General features: G+C 39.1%; 1 protein-coding gene across 8 annotated transcripts; it reads left to right on the top strand.

Annotated features, from left to right (window-relative positions):
- Positions 1-4,481: 4,481 nt before the first annotated feature.
- Positions 4,482-16,655, top strand: BIM2 (BES1-interacting Myc-like protein 2). Of its 8 annotated transcripts, XM_017842643.5 has the most exons (14): positions 4,482-5,095; positions 5,207-5,293; positions 5,754-6,113; positions 6,783-6,846; positions 6,939-7,096; positions 7,416-7,533; positions 7,843-7,880; positions 11,594-11,688; positions 11,807-11,902; positions 12,930-12,968; positions 13,101-13,293; positions 13,393-13,540; positions 14,698-14,836; positions 16,125-16,655. In XM_017842643.5, exons 1-14 carry the CDS (start codon positions 5,077-5,079, stop codon positions 16,233-16,235), a joined length of 1,665 nt encoding a protein of 554 aa, XP_017698132.3. In that variant the 5' UTR covers positions 4,482-5,076; the 3' UTR covers positions 16,236-16,655. The 8 variants fall into 8 exon arrangements, with proteins under 8 accessions (XP_017698132.3, XP_008788922.3, XP_008788920.3 ...); XM_008790700.5 differs by lacking the exon at positions 7,843-7,880 and having other exon boundaries at positions 6,972-7,096; positions 11,619-11,688; XM_008790698.5 differs by lacking the exon at positions 7,843-7,880 and having other exon boundaries at positions 11,619-11,688.
- The last annotated feature ends 683 nt before the right edge of the window (positions 16,656-17,338 follow it).

Raw genomic sequence — 17,338 nt, 5'->3', positions numbered from 1 at the left:
CTGATGGTCAAGCATGACACCTGATCAGTTGCAATTCTGCAGGGATTACAGCGTGCATGGTATATTGATAGATGTAGCCATTTATCACCAACTAGCATGATTCAATTTCCAGATGCCTGGTTCCAAGTACGTCCATGCCCAACTGACCTCCTTTAGCTGGTTTCTTGCCGGTGGCAATATGATGAGGCAGTGTTGAACTCTATGCAGTGAGCTGAACTTCTTCTTTCTAGCTTTTTCCATGACTCACTTTTTACCCTCCGTGTGTGTGTGTGTGTGTGACCAACTTTACTCGAAGAGACTGAGTGCTTGTTCTCTCCATCGATGACACCAACGTTTTTCCTCGTGGTGTGACCCATGGGGGTAGATTTTGACCGGTAAAAGTTGGTAAATTTGAAGCAAAGCCATTGGAGGGAAATGCATGTCATTTGGGCGAGGTCTCGTACATTAGTTCAAGTACTTGGAACTTTTCAGCGCCATGGACATTTGACTGGAGCTCCTGGTCTCGCGTCTGGACAATTCTTCCACTGTTTGCACGTGCGCCCTGCCCAGTGCGCACGCGCCCCTACCTGCCAATTCTCGGGACGCTGGCGTTGCCGTACGTAGTAGGCTCTGAGACATAGATCACGTCTTGGAGTTCGTGCCAGTCTCCGGTCCTTCGGTCTGCGCAGGTGCACGCGCCCGTGTCAGCATCCACGGGCCAAGGGGTCGGCTCGTGCTTGCGGGACGCGCCTTCCCCTGTGCTTGTTGGACCAATGACAGATGGAGAGAGGAATTAAAATAGTTCTCTCTCTCTTTTTTTTTTAAGAATTTTTTTAAGAACCAAAGTTTGATCTAGTTTATGTGACAAGCTGATTTTGTGTGATTATGGTGTATATTCCATTCTCGCCTCGATACATATAGATCATCCATTATGCAAATCAAGTGCTTGAATGATTTGGTGAGAAGATGATTAATTTTGAGAATCAAAGCAATTTCTGCAATGTACATTGATGATCTATATTCCGATAGTTTTAGCTTTTGAAGTCTAATGGTTGTTGGAGGTTGTGAGTTCATATTCTCTTGTTATTTATTAAATCAATTTTCATGATATTTCATTATTCAAAAATAAAAACTTTGTTGATATATCATTATTTAATAAAAAATATTTGTTGGTATTTCATCTTGTGTCTTGTCTTGATTTATCCCTTAATGTGCGTGGTTCCGAGTTTGGACCATATATAGTTTAGAGTCTGTTAAGGATAATATGTATTGTTCCCTTCTTTCTTCCCAGCAGTTTAAATTTTTAGAGTTAAATTCTTAGTTAACACGAAAAAGAATTAAAAGGGAATCTCAACTTTCATTTTCTATATATAGGTACAAAAAACTATAGCAAAAAATGTGGTCACTAGTATTAGGTTCTACTTATGTAATGATGTATAATCTCATCCAACAAAGCTCATCATAAAGTATTACTTAGGCTTCTTAACCCTATATATAAGAATTTAAGATATTCCTAGCATATAATCGATGCAGGACTAAACACACACTCAAATAGGCTCTCACATGCTCCTCTCACTTAAATTTGGCAGTCTTGCCTAAAGGCTGAAATGCAATCAAATCCAACTATAAATACCATGATTAGCACAAAAAGATATTTGTTGAAGTATCTCTTAGTCTATATGGACCATGAACTAGTCCACTATGACATAATTTGTGATGATATAGAATCTTCTTCAAAAAGACCAACTAGAAAGTATTATTTGGATTTCTTTGCCCCATATAAATATTGAGATTTCTCTAATGTATAATCCACACGAGACTAAACATATGCCCGCATGAGTTCTCACCACTTAATTATTGTTAGACGTGATATGGTATAGTGAACCTAGTGTTGGAATTAACTTTCTATGTTTAAGAAGCAATTTGGACTTTTTCTAGTGGTAGGTAGATTTGGTTCATCTAACTAATTTGCTACTTTCTAATCAAAATGTTTTTGTTAGCTTTTATAGATTTATTAAGTATATTCTTATTTATATTTTACCCCAGCTGCTTAAGGGCCGTATATAATTGATTATAATATATGCATAGAGAAAATAAAATGGTAATAATCTAACCTTTGGCTTTCCTTTGTATAAGTGAGTATTGTAGAACTCAAACCTATGCCAATGCGTTTGTCAATTCAAGCCTTTTATAATTGCACCAAACAATGACCCCTCATGAATGTATTACTTAAAGAGAACTCCTTTAGAATATTGCACTTTTCAAGTTTATGGGATACATTTGACATCTAAATTATTTTCATTATGAAAGTAAAATCATATTTTGCACTATTTATAAAACAACAACAATATTAAGTGAAAAAAATATCTTAATATAAATAACAATAGACTATGTTATTCTACACAATTCTTTATTGAGGATTATTAAAATGATTGATATGGTTGGAAAGAATTGACATCATAGATCATCCCTTTCTAGGTAGCTAATTGGAGAAGCACATGGTTATGCTTGTATTCATACGTATCATTTATAATATACACTTTGAATCTATTTTAAGCACACTATATAGGTCATTTTAGCAAAAAACACTCGACAACTTTTAGGTACTCTCATCAACAATATATCATCCTAATTATCATTGTAAAAAGTTCATTGGCAACCTCCCCATCATGCCAAAGGAACAGTTGATAAATGCCATTTGATGATAAATTTCCGACATACAAATAAGAGGAGGCAATCCGAAATCAAGCAAACGAGTACAAGAAACAGCAGGCATGTCTAAATCTCTCCCCATCACTGTAGAGCAATGGTGAGGTCGCAGAAAGAAGCAACAGAAGGGCGATGCTTGCAGCATATGAAAGCCAAACACAGAGCTCTTAGTTCAATGAATATGTTTAGTTTGACATTTGGTTTGACTGAAAATTGACCAAGGGATTATTATATTTGTGATGCAAGCCTTCAAAAGGGCGATGCTATTTTAAGTATTTGGAATCCTTGGATGGGCAAGCGTTTTGGCTCCTTTAACATTCAAAACTAATGTTTTCGTTTTACCACCAGAAAGATAAAAAAGGGTAGGAGAAGATTCATATTATCAACTACGAACTCAGCCCTCTAGAATACAATAAAAGCTTCCCACAGAGTTCAACTACCAGCACATAGAATTTTCTTTTGATTGTAAGCAAATGGCTACCCGAACTTTCTTCGATCGGCTTACATCAAACTGTACATGAAAAGACTAAGAAAAAAAGTTCCAACGAGGCTCCTGCTGTTTCTAGATAACACTGCTTTTTATATAGCATGTCTCTGTCATCACATAAACCCGCTATCATGGTTGTCACAAAACAAAGTGCCCTCCATGCTTATAGTGGATCAGATCGTCCTGAACAGAACCTAGGCTTTGCTTTTCAAATATTTTCCTCCTTTTTCTTTCTTATTCTTTTGGTTTGTCGTAACCCACCCTAGAAGAAGCATCCGTATATGAACGTATGGCTATTTAAATATGCACAAAGGTGGCAGCTAAGAGTTCCAACAAGGCTCATAAGCATAGTTAATTGATATCTCATTTCAAATCAAGATAACTCATCTAGTTTTTTTTTTCATAAATTAGATAATTTAAATTAAAAGAAAAAGCCATCGATGCCGATAAAGTAGATTCCATGTGCTTCGCCGTATATGTCATTTAATCAATAATACTGATACATCTCTATAAATATATAAAATTTTAAAAATTCTTAATAATTACAATAATTTTATAGGATGGTATGTATTATTTTTTTTTATTTTTTTATATATTTTAAAATAAATAAATTATATATATATATATATATATTTTTATTTTGGGTAAAGATAGGTGATGAATAGAATAAAAGGTGGTGGAAATGAGTGGAGGGATCCCACGCACATGAGGCCTTCCACGGGATGCCCGCAATTCCCGGTCATGTGCCTCTAGGGAGAGGGAAAGGCGTTAGGGGAAGCGTATGTGGGCCCCGCTCCCCCCCCCACGGAACCAGCCACGCTTGCGGCCTATCACGTGACGCTTCCCCCGCGGGCCCCACACGCTCTGCTGCGAACTCCCTCTCTTTTGTTTCTACTTTAACTCCATTTGTAATCGGGATTAGCGCTAATCATCCCCTCTTTATTCCCTCTCTCTCCCACTTACAGCTCCCAGTGTCAACCATCAAACCACAGTCAACCCGTCGTACGACACGTGATCCCCGTTAAATATCGTGGACAAATCATCACCGTCGGATCGATCTAGATGGGCGGCGGTTCATTTGCTTCTTTTTCCCTGGTAGATGCCTCCACCGTCCGATCCGTGAACCGCTCGAGTAATTTTGCTGGTGCGATTTATTAAGCGGTAGACGACGGATTAGATTGGGAAAAGGACAGGGGAGTGTGTCGTTACGGGCGTTAGTTTCGTTTGGACGGCGTGAGGGTAACGCCGTTCTGCGGCGACGGAAAAGGAGGGTAGGATAAAAGGAGATCGGGGGAGGAGAGAGAGAGAGAGAGAGACGCAGAGAAAATTAATAGCGCCATAAAAAGATCTTGGAGGACGCCCGCCGACCCGTCTCCTCCGCCGCAGTGCTCTTCCGGAGATATATCGATACAAATCTCTGTGTCTCACTCGCAGCTAAATTTCCTCGAATTCCAGCCAAATTTCGCTGCATTTCGTTCCCTTGGCTCTCCTCCTCGTCCTCCTAGGCTCTCTTTGTCTCTCTCTCTATAGCTAGGGTTCGGGAGAGATCGATCGTTGGTTTGGTTTGAAATCGCTCCGACAGTGCCGAATTGCGTAGAATTCTGGGTATTTGGAGGAGAATTCGACGGAAGAGTTCGAGTTGGAGGTGGAGCCTTACACCGGCAGCGGAGCTGCGGGCTCCTGCATAGTGTTCGAAAGATCGGATCGCTTCCACCGGTTTCCTCGCCGGAGGCTCGAGATTCGATCCGGAAGCCTTCCAACCGAAGGGATTCGCCATTCTTTTGGGAATTTATGTGCGCGAACATCGGAGGATCTATCGTGCGGAAACAGTGGAAGAAATTCTGCGCTTAGCGTGGAGGATTGTTGAAGATTAAAAATAATATCGAAGAGTGCGGCGACGTATGAGGATGGAGCTCCAAGGTTTGGATTTTATAAAGGAGCCTTCTTTTTATTCTCTCTCTCGCTCTCTTTTTCAACGTTATTATTTAGCTTTTTGTTATTTTGGAGATGATGGAATTTGAAATATTTCAGGTAAGAAAACAACAACTCATGATTTCCTTTCGCTCTACAACAAGGATTCGTCTTTCCAGCACCAGGATCCAAGGCCTCCTTCCCAAGGTAGCTGTGAATCTTTCAATTACTTCGAATTAAAATCAGCTCTCAGAATTTCATTTACCCGCTTTTAATTCATTTCCAATTTCTCACCTTTTTCTTATAAATAACTCATGAATTATCGTAATTGTAATAAAATTGCGTGTTTATAGAGCTTCCTGGCTTCTTAATCATTTCTCATCTTCTCTCAAATTCCCCACCCTCTCTCTCTATATGTTGAGACATTTTTCCAAGAAATGGTCTCCAAATTCGGCCGCCAAACCTGGCCCATGCCATGGACGAGCATTCTGTGAAACTGTTTCAATTTTACTTCTATCTCTATCTACCCAGGGTCTCTGCCTTTTGTGATAATTAATGCAGGAAAGAAACATAAGGCTCCATCATGGCCGCCAACTTTTTCTTATCAAGCTTTAGGATCCGTTTGATCAATCTAATCGCGTTACTTATATAGTTCTTTTAATCGCAGGTTGCCTTCTAAAGACGCATGACTTCTTGAAGCCGCTGGAGCGGGCCGTGAGGGGCAACCGCGACGAGGCGGCGAGCGGCGACGTCGCCGTCGCCCGCGTGGGCCCCGCGGAGGTAGGCCGTGCGGCCTCGGTGGAGCACGTGCTCCCGGGCGGCATCGGGACGTACAGCATCACCCACGTGTCTGACCCTGCCCCGCTGGCTTTGGTGAAGCCGGAGCGCGGCACGTGCCGCGGTGTCGACGTCGAACGGAAACCCGAGCCCTTCTACGCCAACGGCGTCACTTACGGCCCCCAGTACGCCGCTAGCGTCCCCTTCGCGCTCTGGGACGAGTCCGCCGCGAAAGACCCCGCGTCCAGAGGTAAGATCCCATCGGACGGCCCCGGTCGGTCCTCCTCCCAGGTGGTCTTGTTTAGGATGGCGTGCCGTTACCGTTATGTATGACGGGATTCCGGGCAGTGGAAATATAAGCAATATTGTAATAAGAATATTATACTATGAGGATAACGAACGACATGACGAGTAAACCTCACAACTCACTCCATTTGTAAAAGTTGGTCGGTGGGACCCGCGTTCACGTGACGTATTTTCTCCGAAGAAAGGAATGGATGTGGGGAATGGGGATTGTTGTGGCGCAAGGTAAAATAGGAAAGGGTTGGTGGAGCACACGGAGGCCACGTGATTGACACGTGCCGTCACGAGGGGATCTGGGCCAGTCTTTAACGCGGGCCCCGTACGTGTCTCGCGGCACGCTCCGGAACTCAAAACTCTCGGCCCCAAAACCGAATTGAAGTCGCTGTCGGATCCGGTGCCGTGGGCCGTCCGATGCTCCGGTTATGATATAAATATATATTTTTTTAAAAAAAGACGAAACGTTGCAGCGTGCCGACCTCCGCCTGACTGGCGCTCGCTGGGGCGTGGCTATTAATTTTTTTAAATCCGTGGTATTTTTTTTTTTTGTTTGAAATAATATTTCAAGTAAGAAGGGGAGTCGCTTACGGCGTTGTTTTGGTTTTCCCGTGCGTTGCAGGGCAGTGGCAGTCGTCCTTCGCCGCCCGCGGCAGCGGCAGCTTCGGATCTCCCTCCGCCTCCAGGTCGGTGCCCATTTCATCCGCTCTCCACGGCTGGTTATTATCGTTCTTCCAGGGTTCTTGTTTCCTTTAGGGCTTTGTTTCGGTTTTTCTAGGGTTTCTGAGAGTTTAGGTGGGTTTTGGGGTAGGCATCATCCGGCGCCGGAGAAGCCGCGATTCATGGAGTCTGCGTCGAGATCCAGCAAGGGCTTCGACGACGAGGACGACGAGGAGGAGGAGTTCGGCAAGAGGGAGGGCTCCTCTTCGCATAAAGGTCGCTCCTTTTCTTTTCCTTTTCTCCCCAGTTTTAAATTTTCGGTTCTTTCCTTCCTTTTTCCCCCGGGTGTTGGATGCGCGCCACGGGAGCAAGTTAGCGTTCTGGTTGAAAGTCGGCTAACGTGCGCCGGTGGTCGTTGGCTGAAGCCTTGTACCAGGCCTTGGGTTTTCTTTCTAAGAAAATGATTTTTGAAGTACAGAATCCAATATTTTGATTTTTTATTGTCTTATTTTAGCTAAATTCGCGGAAATTATGCTACCGCGATTGTCCTTTTTTTTTGGGAATGGAAATTCCTTATAATTTTTGTTTGTAGCAGAGTTGACGATGAAAGTAGATGGGAAGGGCAAAGGGGGCGACAATGATCAGAGGCCCAACACCCCAAGATCAAAGCATTCTGCTACGGAGCAGCGGAGAAGGAGCAAAATAAATGACAGGCAAGTTTGTTTTGTATCAAAGATCTTTTTTTTCTGTTTTTGACTTTTTTATTTCAAAAAGTAAATTTTAAATAATGTAGTTTTGTTTTGATTTTGAAGTAATTTTCTTTGGTGGTTTACTTTGTGCATTGCTTTATTTGGTGCACTGTTGTACTATATGATTTTTGGTCAATTTGGGTCCAATAGATTATACTGTGGAGATCAAAGTGTTTTTATACTGGTACTGTGAATATTTAACTTGAACTTGGTGAATCTTTACTCCAATAGGACTTTTCAGACTTTCTGACTTCAACTTTTCTATTTGGCTAGGCAAGTTTCTGAACACAGTTGTCGAAAACCACGACAAGGTTTTACTTCTTTTAAGCTTCTTTTTTCTATGCATATTTGTATTCAAGATGCTTAACTATGCCGGATTTTTTTTTTTGGTTAACTGATTTATGATAAGCTCAGCTGTTTTCATATAGAGTTATTGATAAATTTATTCTGTTAAACTTTTTCTCATTCTATATTTTTCACATCTATATAAAACCCTAAAGACTTGGGCCTTCCTATCTGTATCTTTCTATGGTTGTTCTTATAATGACGAGAGGTGACTAATAATAGACTTTCAGAGCCTGAGAAACATTGGGGTTGTGCGAAAATTTCTTTGATCGTGTAAGAAGCGAAGTCAAAATGTTATTCTGAATGTAAGTTTGAATTTAGGGAATGAGGAATCAAGTGAGGAGGAGAAAGATATTAGAGCACCAATTATCTTTTTGAAATAAGAAAAACGAGAGTGAATTAAATTACCTATAATTGAAGAAATCTTGATTTGACAAGAATTGGAGGAAAAAAAAGTATGTCTAATTTTACAGTTAATGAGCTTTTATAGGCATAAGTAAATAATGCTTAAATTGAGAAGAACCATTCTGTACTCTTTTGCAGCAGGCTTCATGAAAAGTACATCTCAAATTATAGGCATCTGCATGTATATAAGTCATAGAAATAAAGATATTTATAATGAGCTTCTTAATGACCTTTCTTCAGCGTTATCACCAATACTTGGAATACTGAACCAAATCTTTTGTTGAGCTTCATTTGAACTTTAAGGATGTGCAGATTTTTTTTTTTTTTTTTTTTGAAATCCTTGCTTTTCTGCAAATTGTCCTGTAAGAATATCTTCCTTATAAAGATAAGCTTATTTGACACCAGAGTGGTTGTTTGATATATCAACAAAGAACATATCAAGATTGAATTGATACCTTTCACAGGCATCAATGTTGTAATGGATGTCGTTTGCGCTATAATCCTTTTTCTTCAATGTTTGGGAACTTTTTTGACCCCTTTAAAATATTTCATACAAGGTCTGATGAATCGGTCCGTACCGGCCGGTTTGGGTCGTATCGGACCGGTCCGGCTTGTAACCAGTACGTTGGAGCTGTGGAAACCGGTACAGGACGAACCCAGCCAGAGCCAGAGAAGACGAAGAGGAGAGAGAGAGAGAGCGGGAAAGAGAGGGAGGGAGGAGAGGCCTCTGCCGTCTGTGGAGGGCCGCTGGGGGCCGGCGGAGGCCGGGGGGGAGCCTGCCGGGGGTGGTGGGCAAGGGAGCCCGCGGGGGCGAGGCTGAGGCCCCGGCCGCGGCCATGGAAAAAAAATTTAGGAATGTTTAAGTGAAATCGGCAAATTGGTTGCCAACTTTACTTAAAAATCCTAAATTTTTTTACACAGCCTTCGCGGCCCTCCGCGGGCTTCCTCTCCTCCCTCCCTCCCCCGCTTGCTCTCGTTCTCTTCTTATTCCCCGGCTCCGGCGGAAAATAGTGTTCCGGTCCGGTACCGGTTTAAACCGGTCCGAACCGGAACCGTACCGGTCTGGTAGGCGACCGATACGCCTATCAGTATCAGTACGGTGAACCTTGATTTCATATCAGATACTAGTATTTACCTAGTCAGTGTGGTTTGTTTTTAGTGATTTTCTATTGGTAAAACATTCAATATATACATTTGATATCACAACCGTGTATTTATTTGCACCAGGGACAGATATTCATAGAGCTGTTGTAAGTTTTTTTTTTTTTTAAAAAAAGAAATAAATACAAGCTCAGATAGGAATGATAGAAACTGAAATAGAGGGAAATTGATCACTCATACATTTACTTGTTATTAAACTATACTAATGTCAAGAGGTTGGTGGTAATCTAAGATAAAGAGAAGAATAAATTGTTTGTCATTGTGTTCATGACACTTACGGAGGCCTCTACAACCATTAGCGAATAGTGCTATCACTACTTCTATTTGATGAAAGATGGGCAATAACATTGTGGATCCTGCATAAGTGCAGAAAACGTTGCATGATATGCTAGAGTGGAACATGAAGATCAATGCAACTTTGCTTCTTAATAAAGCATCATGTCGTGTATGAGCATGTACATAGTACAATTTCAAGATATGAAGAAAAAATACAAAAGGAATACAAATGCCCAGAAAATAACCTCACCTATAAGGCCCTCTTAATTGCCATCATTCAACAAGCATGCTGTTTGAGGTTTGATTAAGGAATATATTCCAGCCGATTTTTCTCCCTTTGTATGTTTTCATATATTATTCATATATATTAGGCTGGAATAGGATATTAACTAAGATTTGCCATACCGGTCGGTACCGCACTATACTAGTTCTGAACTAGGATGCAGTCTCGTACCATACCGACACCCGGTCCGTCTTGCCATCTTGTACCGTACCGCATACCAACACTATAATAGGATGGTACCGTTATGGGTCCGGTATCAAGACGACAAACTTTCGTTATAACTGTTGAATGTTGGCAATGATCCCTTTTAGTCTTTAATGCATCACATTGAATATCATATTTAACATGTTCCACCTAAAAAGCTCATTGAAATAACAACTCAATAAATGACCATACCTACATCAATTTGCCAATACCAAATGACTCTGTTTATGTTGTTATCCGTCATGATGTTTTCATGAAGATAGCCAAATAAAAGCCCAAATCTTTTTATGGAGTAGGGGCCTCTCACTTGTTCCTAAGAGGCAGGGCATCTCAGATCCCTAGAACTAATGAACCTAACAAAGCTGAGAATTCAACTTTAGGAGCTTGCTACCTCCTTGGGATAATTTTTCAGTTATTAGATAAATGAAGCAACCCAACCATTTCACCTGTTCCACGTTTTTAAGTTTTTTTTTTTTTTTTACTTTTAATTCATGCAAGGAGGTTGGATGAGGTGATTGTTTGCAACCTCCGCATTTGTTTACATCCCTGATCAATTTTGTTTAGCTACTTGATAATTTGTGGTAGCTGTTGCATCCTAGCTCTTTATTCCCAAATGGTATTTGAAGAAAACTGCTGATTTCTTGACCCCTTTATGCATTTGTACACTGATTTATGCCAACATTTAGTTAAACTTGAGAACTGGATAACAAACCAAAGCATCTTTCCTTTTTGAACCTTCTCAAATTCTTAAAGAAATCTTTTTGATGTGGTGTTGGTGACTGCACCATTAAACATCTCTTTTTAAGGTTTTCAATTTTGTTTGCTCCTGTAGAAGGGAGTGGAACTGAACTGCCACTTTCTCAGTTTCCATAATTAAAGAGTCCTTTTCACATATCTAAGTTCCATGATGTGGTCAAGATATTAACTGGCAGAAGGTGAGGTGTAGTCTGATTTATAATTGAAAATCGTGTGCAGGATTGCAGGGTACAAATTGATTTGGGTGTTGTTGAAGGAGAACTTTTTTTAAAGCAGATAAATCAGGAGTTGAAAATGATGAAAATCAAAACATAAAAATGATGAATTATCAAAATATTCCCCAGTTTTGGGTATTAGGCGATGCTTGTGAGATAAGATGGGAAGATAATTCCCAGAACATGGAGGGTGCAAAACCAAATTATCATTATTTATGATTAGGTAGACATTTATGTGTGTGAGGCTCTGAATCTTAATATGAACTTTTTTGTACTTTGGCTTTATGTTGTCTACCACTTGTTTTCCATGCTACTTGTTACAGATAAAGTCTAATGTAATTGCATTTTTTGTTGAATTATAAATTTTTGGTATACTCAGAATGGACCATGAACCTGTCATGCAGATTTCAGATACTTAGGGAACTTATACCACATAGTGATCAGAAGAGAGATAAAGCATCATTCCTTCTGGAGGTATGCGGAATCATCCTAAATTGTTCAGTTGTATTGTTTCCCCCTTCTGCAATCAAATTCTTTGAAAGTGCATATATCTTCATATTGCTTTGCATATGTCTTTATATTCGTCATGCAGGTTATTGAGTACATTCGGTTTTTACAAGAGAAAGTACAAAAGTATGAGTCCTCATACCCGGCATGGAGTCAAGATAATGCCAAGTTAATGCCATGGGTAATGTGCTAAGCTTTCTCTATATGTATATAGGCCGAGCGTGCATGCATTGTTGCATCAGATATTCTGTGGTGAGTAGGATTGATAGGTGATGGGGTAAGATACCTATTTATACGTTCTTAGATCCAGCTTAAGGTAATTTTACTTAAGTTTGCATGCTTAAGTGCAGCCACCTATTGGTGTCTGCCTATACATTATATGTTTTGGACATATCCACTTGGAACATGGGTGGATGTGGTCTCGATGCTCCATATTTATATATATTGTGACTTTGCATGAGGTAAACTATGTACATGCACCAGGTAAACTCTGTATATATTCAAAACAAGTAAAAATATCATTGTTGATAGGAGCTGCTAATGTCTTGATGCCTAGGGACACCATTATGATCTTCTGTTTCTTGTATAGGATACTATATTTCGAGCTTATTGTCCTGCAAAAGGTTGCATTCTAAGACAATTGAAAATTTTAGTACTCATAACTGTTAATGGGGACTTGAGATTTTTCCAGAGTCTGCAAACAAATTGAGTCAATATATTATCTGACAATGGTCTTATGGTGCATGTTATCAGTGCCCTTTGTTGTGGTTTTGGTTTTCATATGATTTGGTAATGTTTTTAGAACTGTTAATACAGATGCATAGTAATATTATGCTTCTGGTATGATTATATTGTCAATTTTGCAAAGTTTTGTGAAAGTCAACTTAGGTTTTGTAGTTGTTACCTCCAGCCCGAATGCCTTATTTAGTGAAATGGTACTCAGTGAATAAGGTATTTTCCTGAAATAAATAACTATCATATTTAAACCAAGTTAAACGAACAATTTTGATGAAGACCGAGTGTTCTTTTAGTCTCTTTCTTGGTTCCTTATTCATATGCAAGTATTAGACTGTTTGTTAGATTGTATTGTTTTTCTACACTTCTAGGTGAACTTTTAGCTGGTCCCAACAAATAATTGGATATCTTAATCATTTCTGCAAACAAAAAGAGTTTTTATTGATTTTCACTTTTTGGTTTTTTTTTGGCAGGTAAAAGTCTATTTTAGGTCATTCTGGAAAAATGCACGGGTATCAGTCGTTTAGAAAACTTAAACAAAACTGGACATTATATGCATCTTTGTCCTTGGGAATTTCTTATGGTGATATTCTTCCATTTAGAGATCTTATTATAACCATTCCCTTTTCTCACCTTTGCAACAGAACAATAACCAGTCTTCTGGAGATGGTATATCTGATCCCTCTGGTTCTGCTCCCCCTGGATATATGTTTTCTGGGAGTGACAATAGCATCCCGGTTGCACCAGCAATGATCTCAACTGCACAGAATCCAACTGATTCAGATATGGCTGCTGGACTCTCTTACAAAGCAATGGAAACTCCTACAAACTTTGCGAGTAAGATGGCTGCTACACCTACTCTTTTGCAGCCAAACTTGTGTTCTTATATTGGAAGAGAAACTAGTATTGCTTAGTCACAGCAGAGGTTGGTTTCAGATGCAGATAACGTGACAACCCAGATCCAACCACAATGGTTAAGATCGTCTGGTAGTGCTGACTGTGCTGTTAGTGGTGAAACACTGAATGAACAAGAGCTGACAATCGATGAAGGAACAATAAGTATGTCTAGTGCCTACTCCCAAGGGTGCGTATTCAATGAGTTAATTTCTTTTTAATCTTTGTTTTTATAATCTTTGGATATCACTACATTTCTTTCAGGATTTGTTTCTTTAGTATTTCTTTCTGTAAGCTCTTAACCGGTTTATCTGCATATTCCTGGATGTTGGAAAGATGCCTCTATAATGTAGGGGTGGCAATCGGGTCGGGCCAGGATGCACGTTGAGTAAAAAATTCATCACTCCAAACCCAACCTATTTATTAAACAAGTTAACAATTCAGATCTGAACCCAATCAGTATATTAAACAGGTAATCCGACCCGACCTACATAATTGGTTTATTGAACAGGTCAGGTCAGGTTAAATGGGTTAAATAGGTTAAGTAGGTTTTTAATGGACTAAACGGATTTAAACAAGTTAAATAAGTTAAGCATGTCGGGTTAAATAGGACAGAAACAAATTAAGCAGGTTTTAAACAGGTTAAACAGGTCTTGAACGGTTTAAATATGTCAATGATCCAACCTAATTATTAAACATGTCAAAATGGGTCAAATAGGTCAAAGATCTATACCTGAATCTAACTTATTTAATAAATAGGTCTAGATAGGTTGACCTGTTTATGATCTAAACCCATTTATATCGAACCCGAACCTTCTTCGTACTTCTTATGGCGAAATGTAATGATGTTCTGTTTTTATCTAAGAAGTCTAACAAGTTTTCATCTTTTTTTATTCTGATGAACTTAGCTTTATGCCATTGTGCTTTACGAATTTAGGCATAAATATGGCAATCTTTGCCAAGATCCTCTTTACTTGGATTCCTATACTATGCTTATCTGCCTTTGGATAGGATGGACCTAACTGATATCTTTATATTGATGATACCAAGTTGTCTTCTACCCCCTTTTTTTTTTTTTTGCCTTTTTTGATTATATTCATTTTTCTTCTTGCAAATTTGAATTCCCTGCAGATCAATGTTAGTTTGTCAGTCAACAATTCCAACGTATTTGTTCATTATTTAGAAGGTTTTACAGATACATCTATACACTGAATGGCAAGTTTCGTGTTGAGCTTGTTTAGGAGCATGGCAATTATTAGCTCTAGTTTCTTAACTTGGAATCTTTATAAGAACCCATCCCACCCTAAAGTTAAAATATGATCTTTTGATTTTGTTGGTATAAGACAGGTTGCTGACTACGCTAACTCAGGCGCTACAGAGCTCAGGTATAGATCTGTCTCAAGCCACTCTCTCTGTGCAGATCAACCTTGGCAAGCGAGCAATTAATAAGAGACCTGCTGCCACAGTGACTACTTCTGGTGCTAAGGTATATGCTCTTTCTTCTGATGAATTTTGTGACTTGTATTTATTTTTGTCCGTACAAATTAGTACTAATTAGAGGGAGAGGTCACGACACATATTGCATCTATTTGTTGAGCAGAATTGATATTTCATTTCCATCTCCCAATAGGAAGTGCAGACATCTTAGACAATTCTATTTCTACAATCCTGCCACCTCACACTGATCTTTGTTGCTTGACCAATTGTTTGAATCAACAACTTGATGCTGTTGTTGAGTATATGCTGATGATCTCTTTCTTATATATATATATATATATATATATATATATATATATATATATATATATAGATATATATATATATAGATAATGAAATTACTTCTTTATCTGATAGATCAGGTTAGTCTAGCAGAACTTACACTAGAATACTCATTGCAGAAATTGTCAGCATGAGAGGTTCTTTGAGCATCACAACATGAGTCACCAGTAATCTTGATTCATTATCCAGTTGGCTGTTAGGTGATCCATTTAATGGATGGTGCTTTTCTCTAGCCTGATCGCTAGTTCGAATGTAGTCTCATTTTATAATGTTTATGAAGTCCTCGTGCTCTCCGAGTAAGTTTTATTAATATTCTGCAGTTCCTAGGACCAGAAAGTACCCTGTCAACCTTGCCATCGTATATGATATCTGTAGGGGCTTAGGAATCCACCCTTGATAGCCTTTACTCTCTTAGGCTTCCATGACTTATGCTGAATTACATCACCCCAAACTTCTGGAGCCCATGTTTCAGCTATAGGTTTGAGAAGTCCGAGTTCTAGGGGCCTTGACTTATGGCATTATTGTTAGTGACAAAGTTCCATCACTCAAAATCAAAATGTTTATTCCCTTTATGGCTTAAGCTCATTAAGTTATTATTTTATTCTGAAGTACCTGACTCAAATGAAAAATCGACTCTTGCCTCCATGTACATTTAATATCATGTTTGTTTGATCATGTTTGAAGTTCCTATTTACAATATTTTAGCCTGGAGCTGCGTTAAAAACATCCTCATTTATCTAATATTTTGTAACTAATGGTTGTTCATGCTCAAATTCACCTAATCTCTTTCTTGGTGGCAGCGTGATCACTCGTATGTTTTACCTTTGCTCTTCATACTCTTATGTCTGGTTAAATTACTGATATTATCAACAGTGTCATAATACTAACACATGAACGCACAAATAAATACCGGCAAAACTGTAGATCGTAAGTCCTGTTACTGGCATTCGGGTTCTCTTTTTTTTTGTAAAACAATCCGTTTCTTTGGGTTGTAGGACCATGAAGACCCTGTATCTGCTAATCAAACAATGGGACATTCTAGGGTGGGGTGCAGTGTCGAGGAATCTTCGCGAGCACCGAAAAGGCACAAAGTAGACAACAGCTAGTGCTACTGTCCTCTGGGTTTCATACTTAACTTTGTCATGTCACTGAACTCCTCTGATGAATGTATATTCTGTTTGGCCTTTACGGCTTCAATGGACAGGCAAAAGCTGTGGGTATTCTTTCATTTCTGTCTTGCTTTCCAGAAGAGGCTTCCATTACAAATTGCGAAGCTGCTTTTCTTACAGGCTTCCATGCATATGAGAAGTTTCTCTGTGAGGAGGACCCCTGTTGTATGGTAATTTGGATAATCTCTAATTGTGTTTTGATGGCAGTATATGTGAATTAGAAAATTTATCAGGTCGAAACTCTACACTCTACAATGTCATGTATTGATCGCACCGTTTGCGTCAAAATTGAGTGGATTTTGTAGATCAGCAGATGCAGCTTAATATATGTTTCATAGATCTCTGTGCTTGAATAAATCTCTACTTGTCCTGACTGTTTGTAATGGTTGACATCCGTGCATTACGGTTGTTTTTTGTGTAATGCTCTATCGATCGTAAGTAGGGCATTTGTCTTCCAGTACTTAATCGTCTATGTAGACTAAATTTTTTTATTATATACTAGATCTTTGCACGTACTATTTATCATATTTTGAAGACCAAGAGGGCCAGTAGTTGCAGAAAATAAGGCAGGGTTTTTTTTCTTTGCTTTTTTCTTTTTTTGGTTTTCCCTTTTGAAAGGGAAACTGTGCATGGAGTCGGCCACCCAGGATTTCTTATAATGAGCAAAAAAATGGCCCTTGGAAAAGGAAATAATAGTTACATTGAATAAAAAAATTGCCGAACGCGGGCAAAAAGGGCCTAGGATCTCTCTCTCTCCCTCTCTCCAATTCCTTTATACGTAAACTTAGTTTTTATATGATGTGAATTCTGAAGGATTTTTGTATAATGTTTCTTGAGGGCTTTGTGGTTGGCAAGGATTACTGATAGTCTGAAACAAATTTATACAATATTCAAAATGAATTGAGTTTAAGAAGAATGGTTATTAACTATCATCTGTAAAATTTGTTCGTTTTACTAAAATTTATCGTTCTTACATCTGAAAAAAAAAAGTTTAAAGAAAAAGAGATCCTCCCATTTTTCATCAAACATGTTCATGTAAA

This window comes from Phoenix dactylifera, chromosome 2 (genome assembly GCF_051530095.1).
Source record: "Phoenix dactylifera cultivar Ajwa chromosome 2, Ajwa_hap1_PhDact_Kaust_v1.1, whole genome shotgun sequence".
Classification (NCBI taxonomy): domain Eukaryota; kingdom Viridiplantae; phylum Streptophyta; class Magnoliopsida; order Arecales; family Arecaceae; genus Phoenix; species Phoenix dactylifera.
This window is presented reverse-complemented; position numbering and strand designations above follow the sequence as displayed.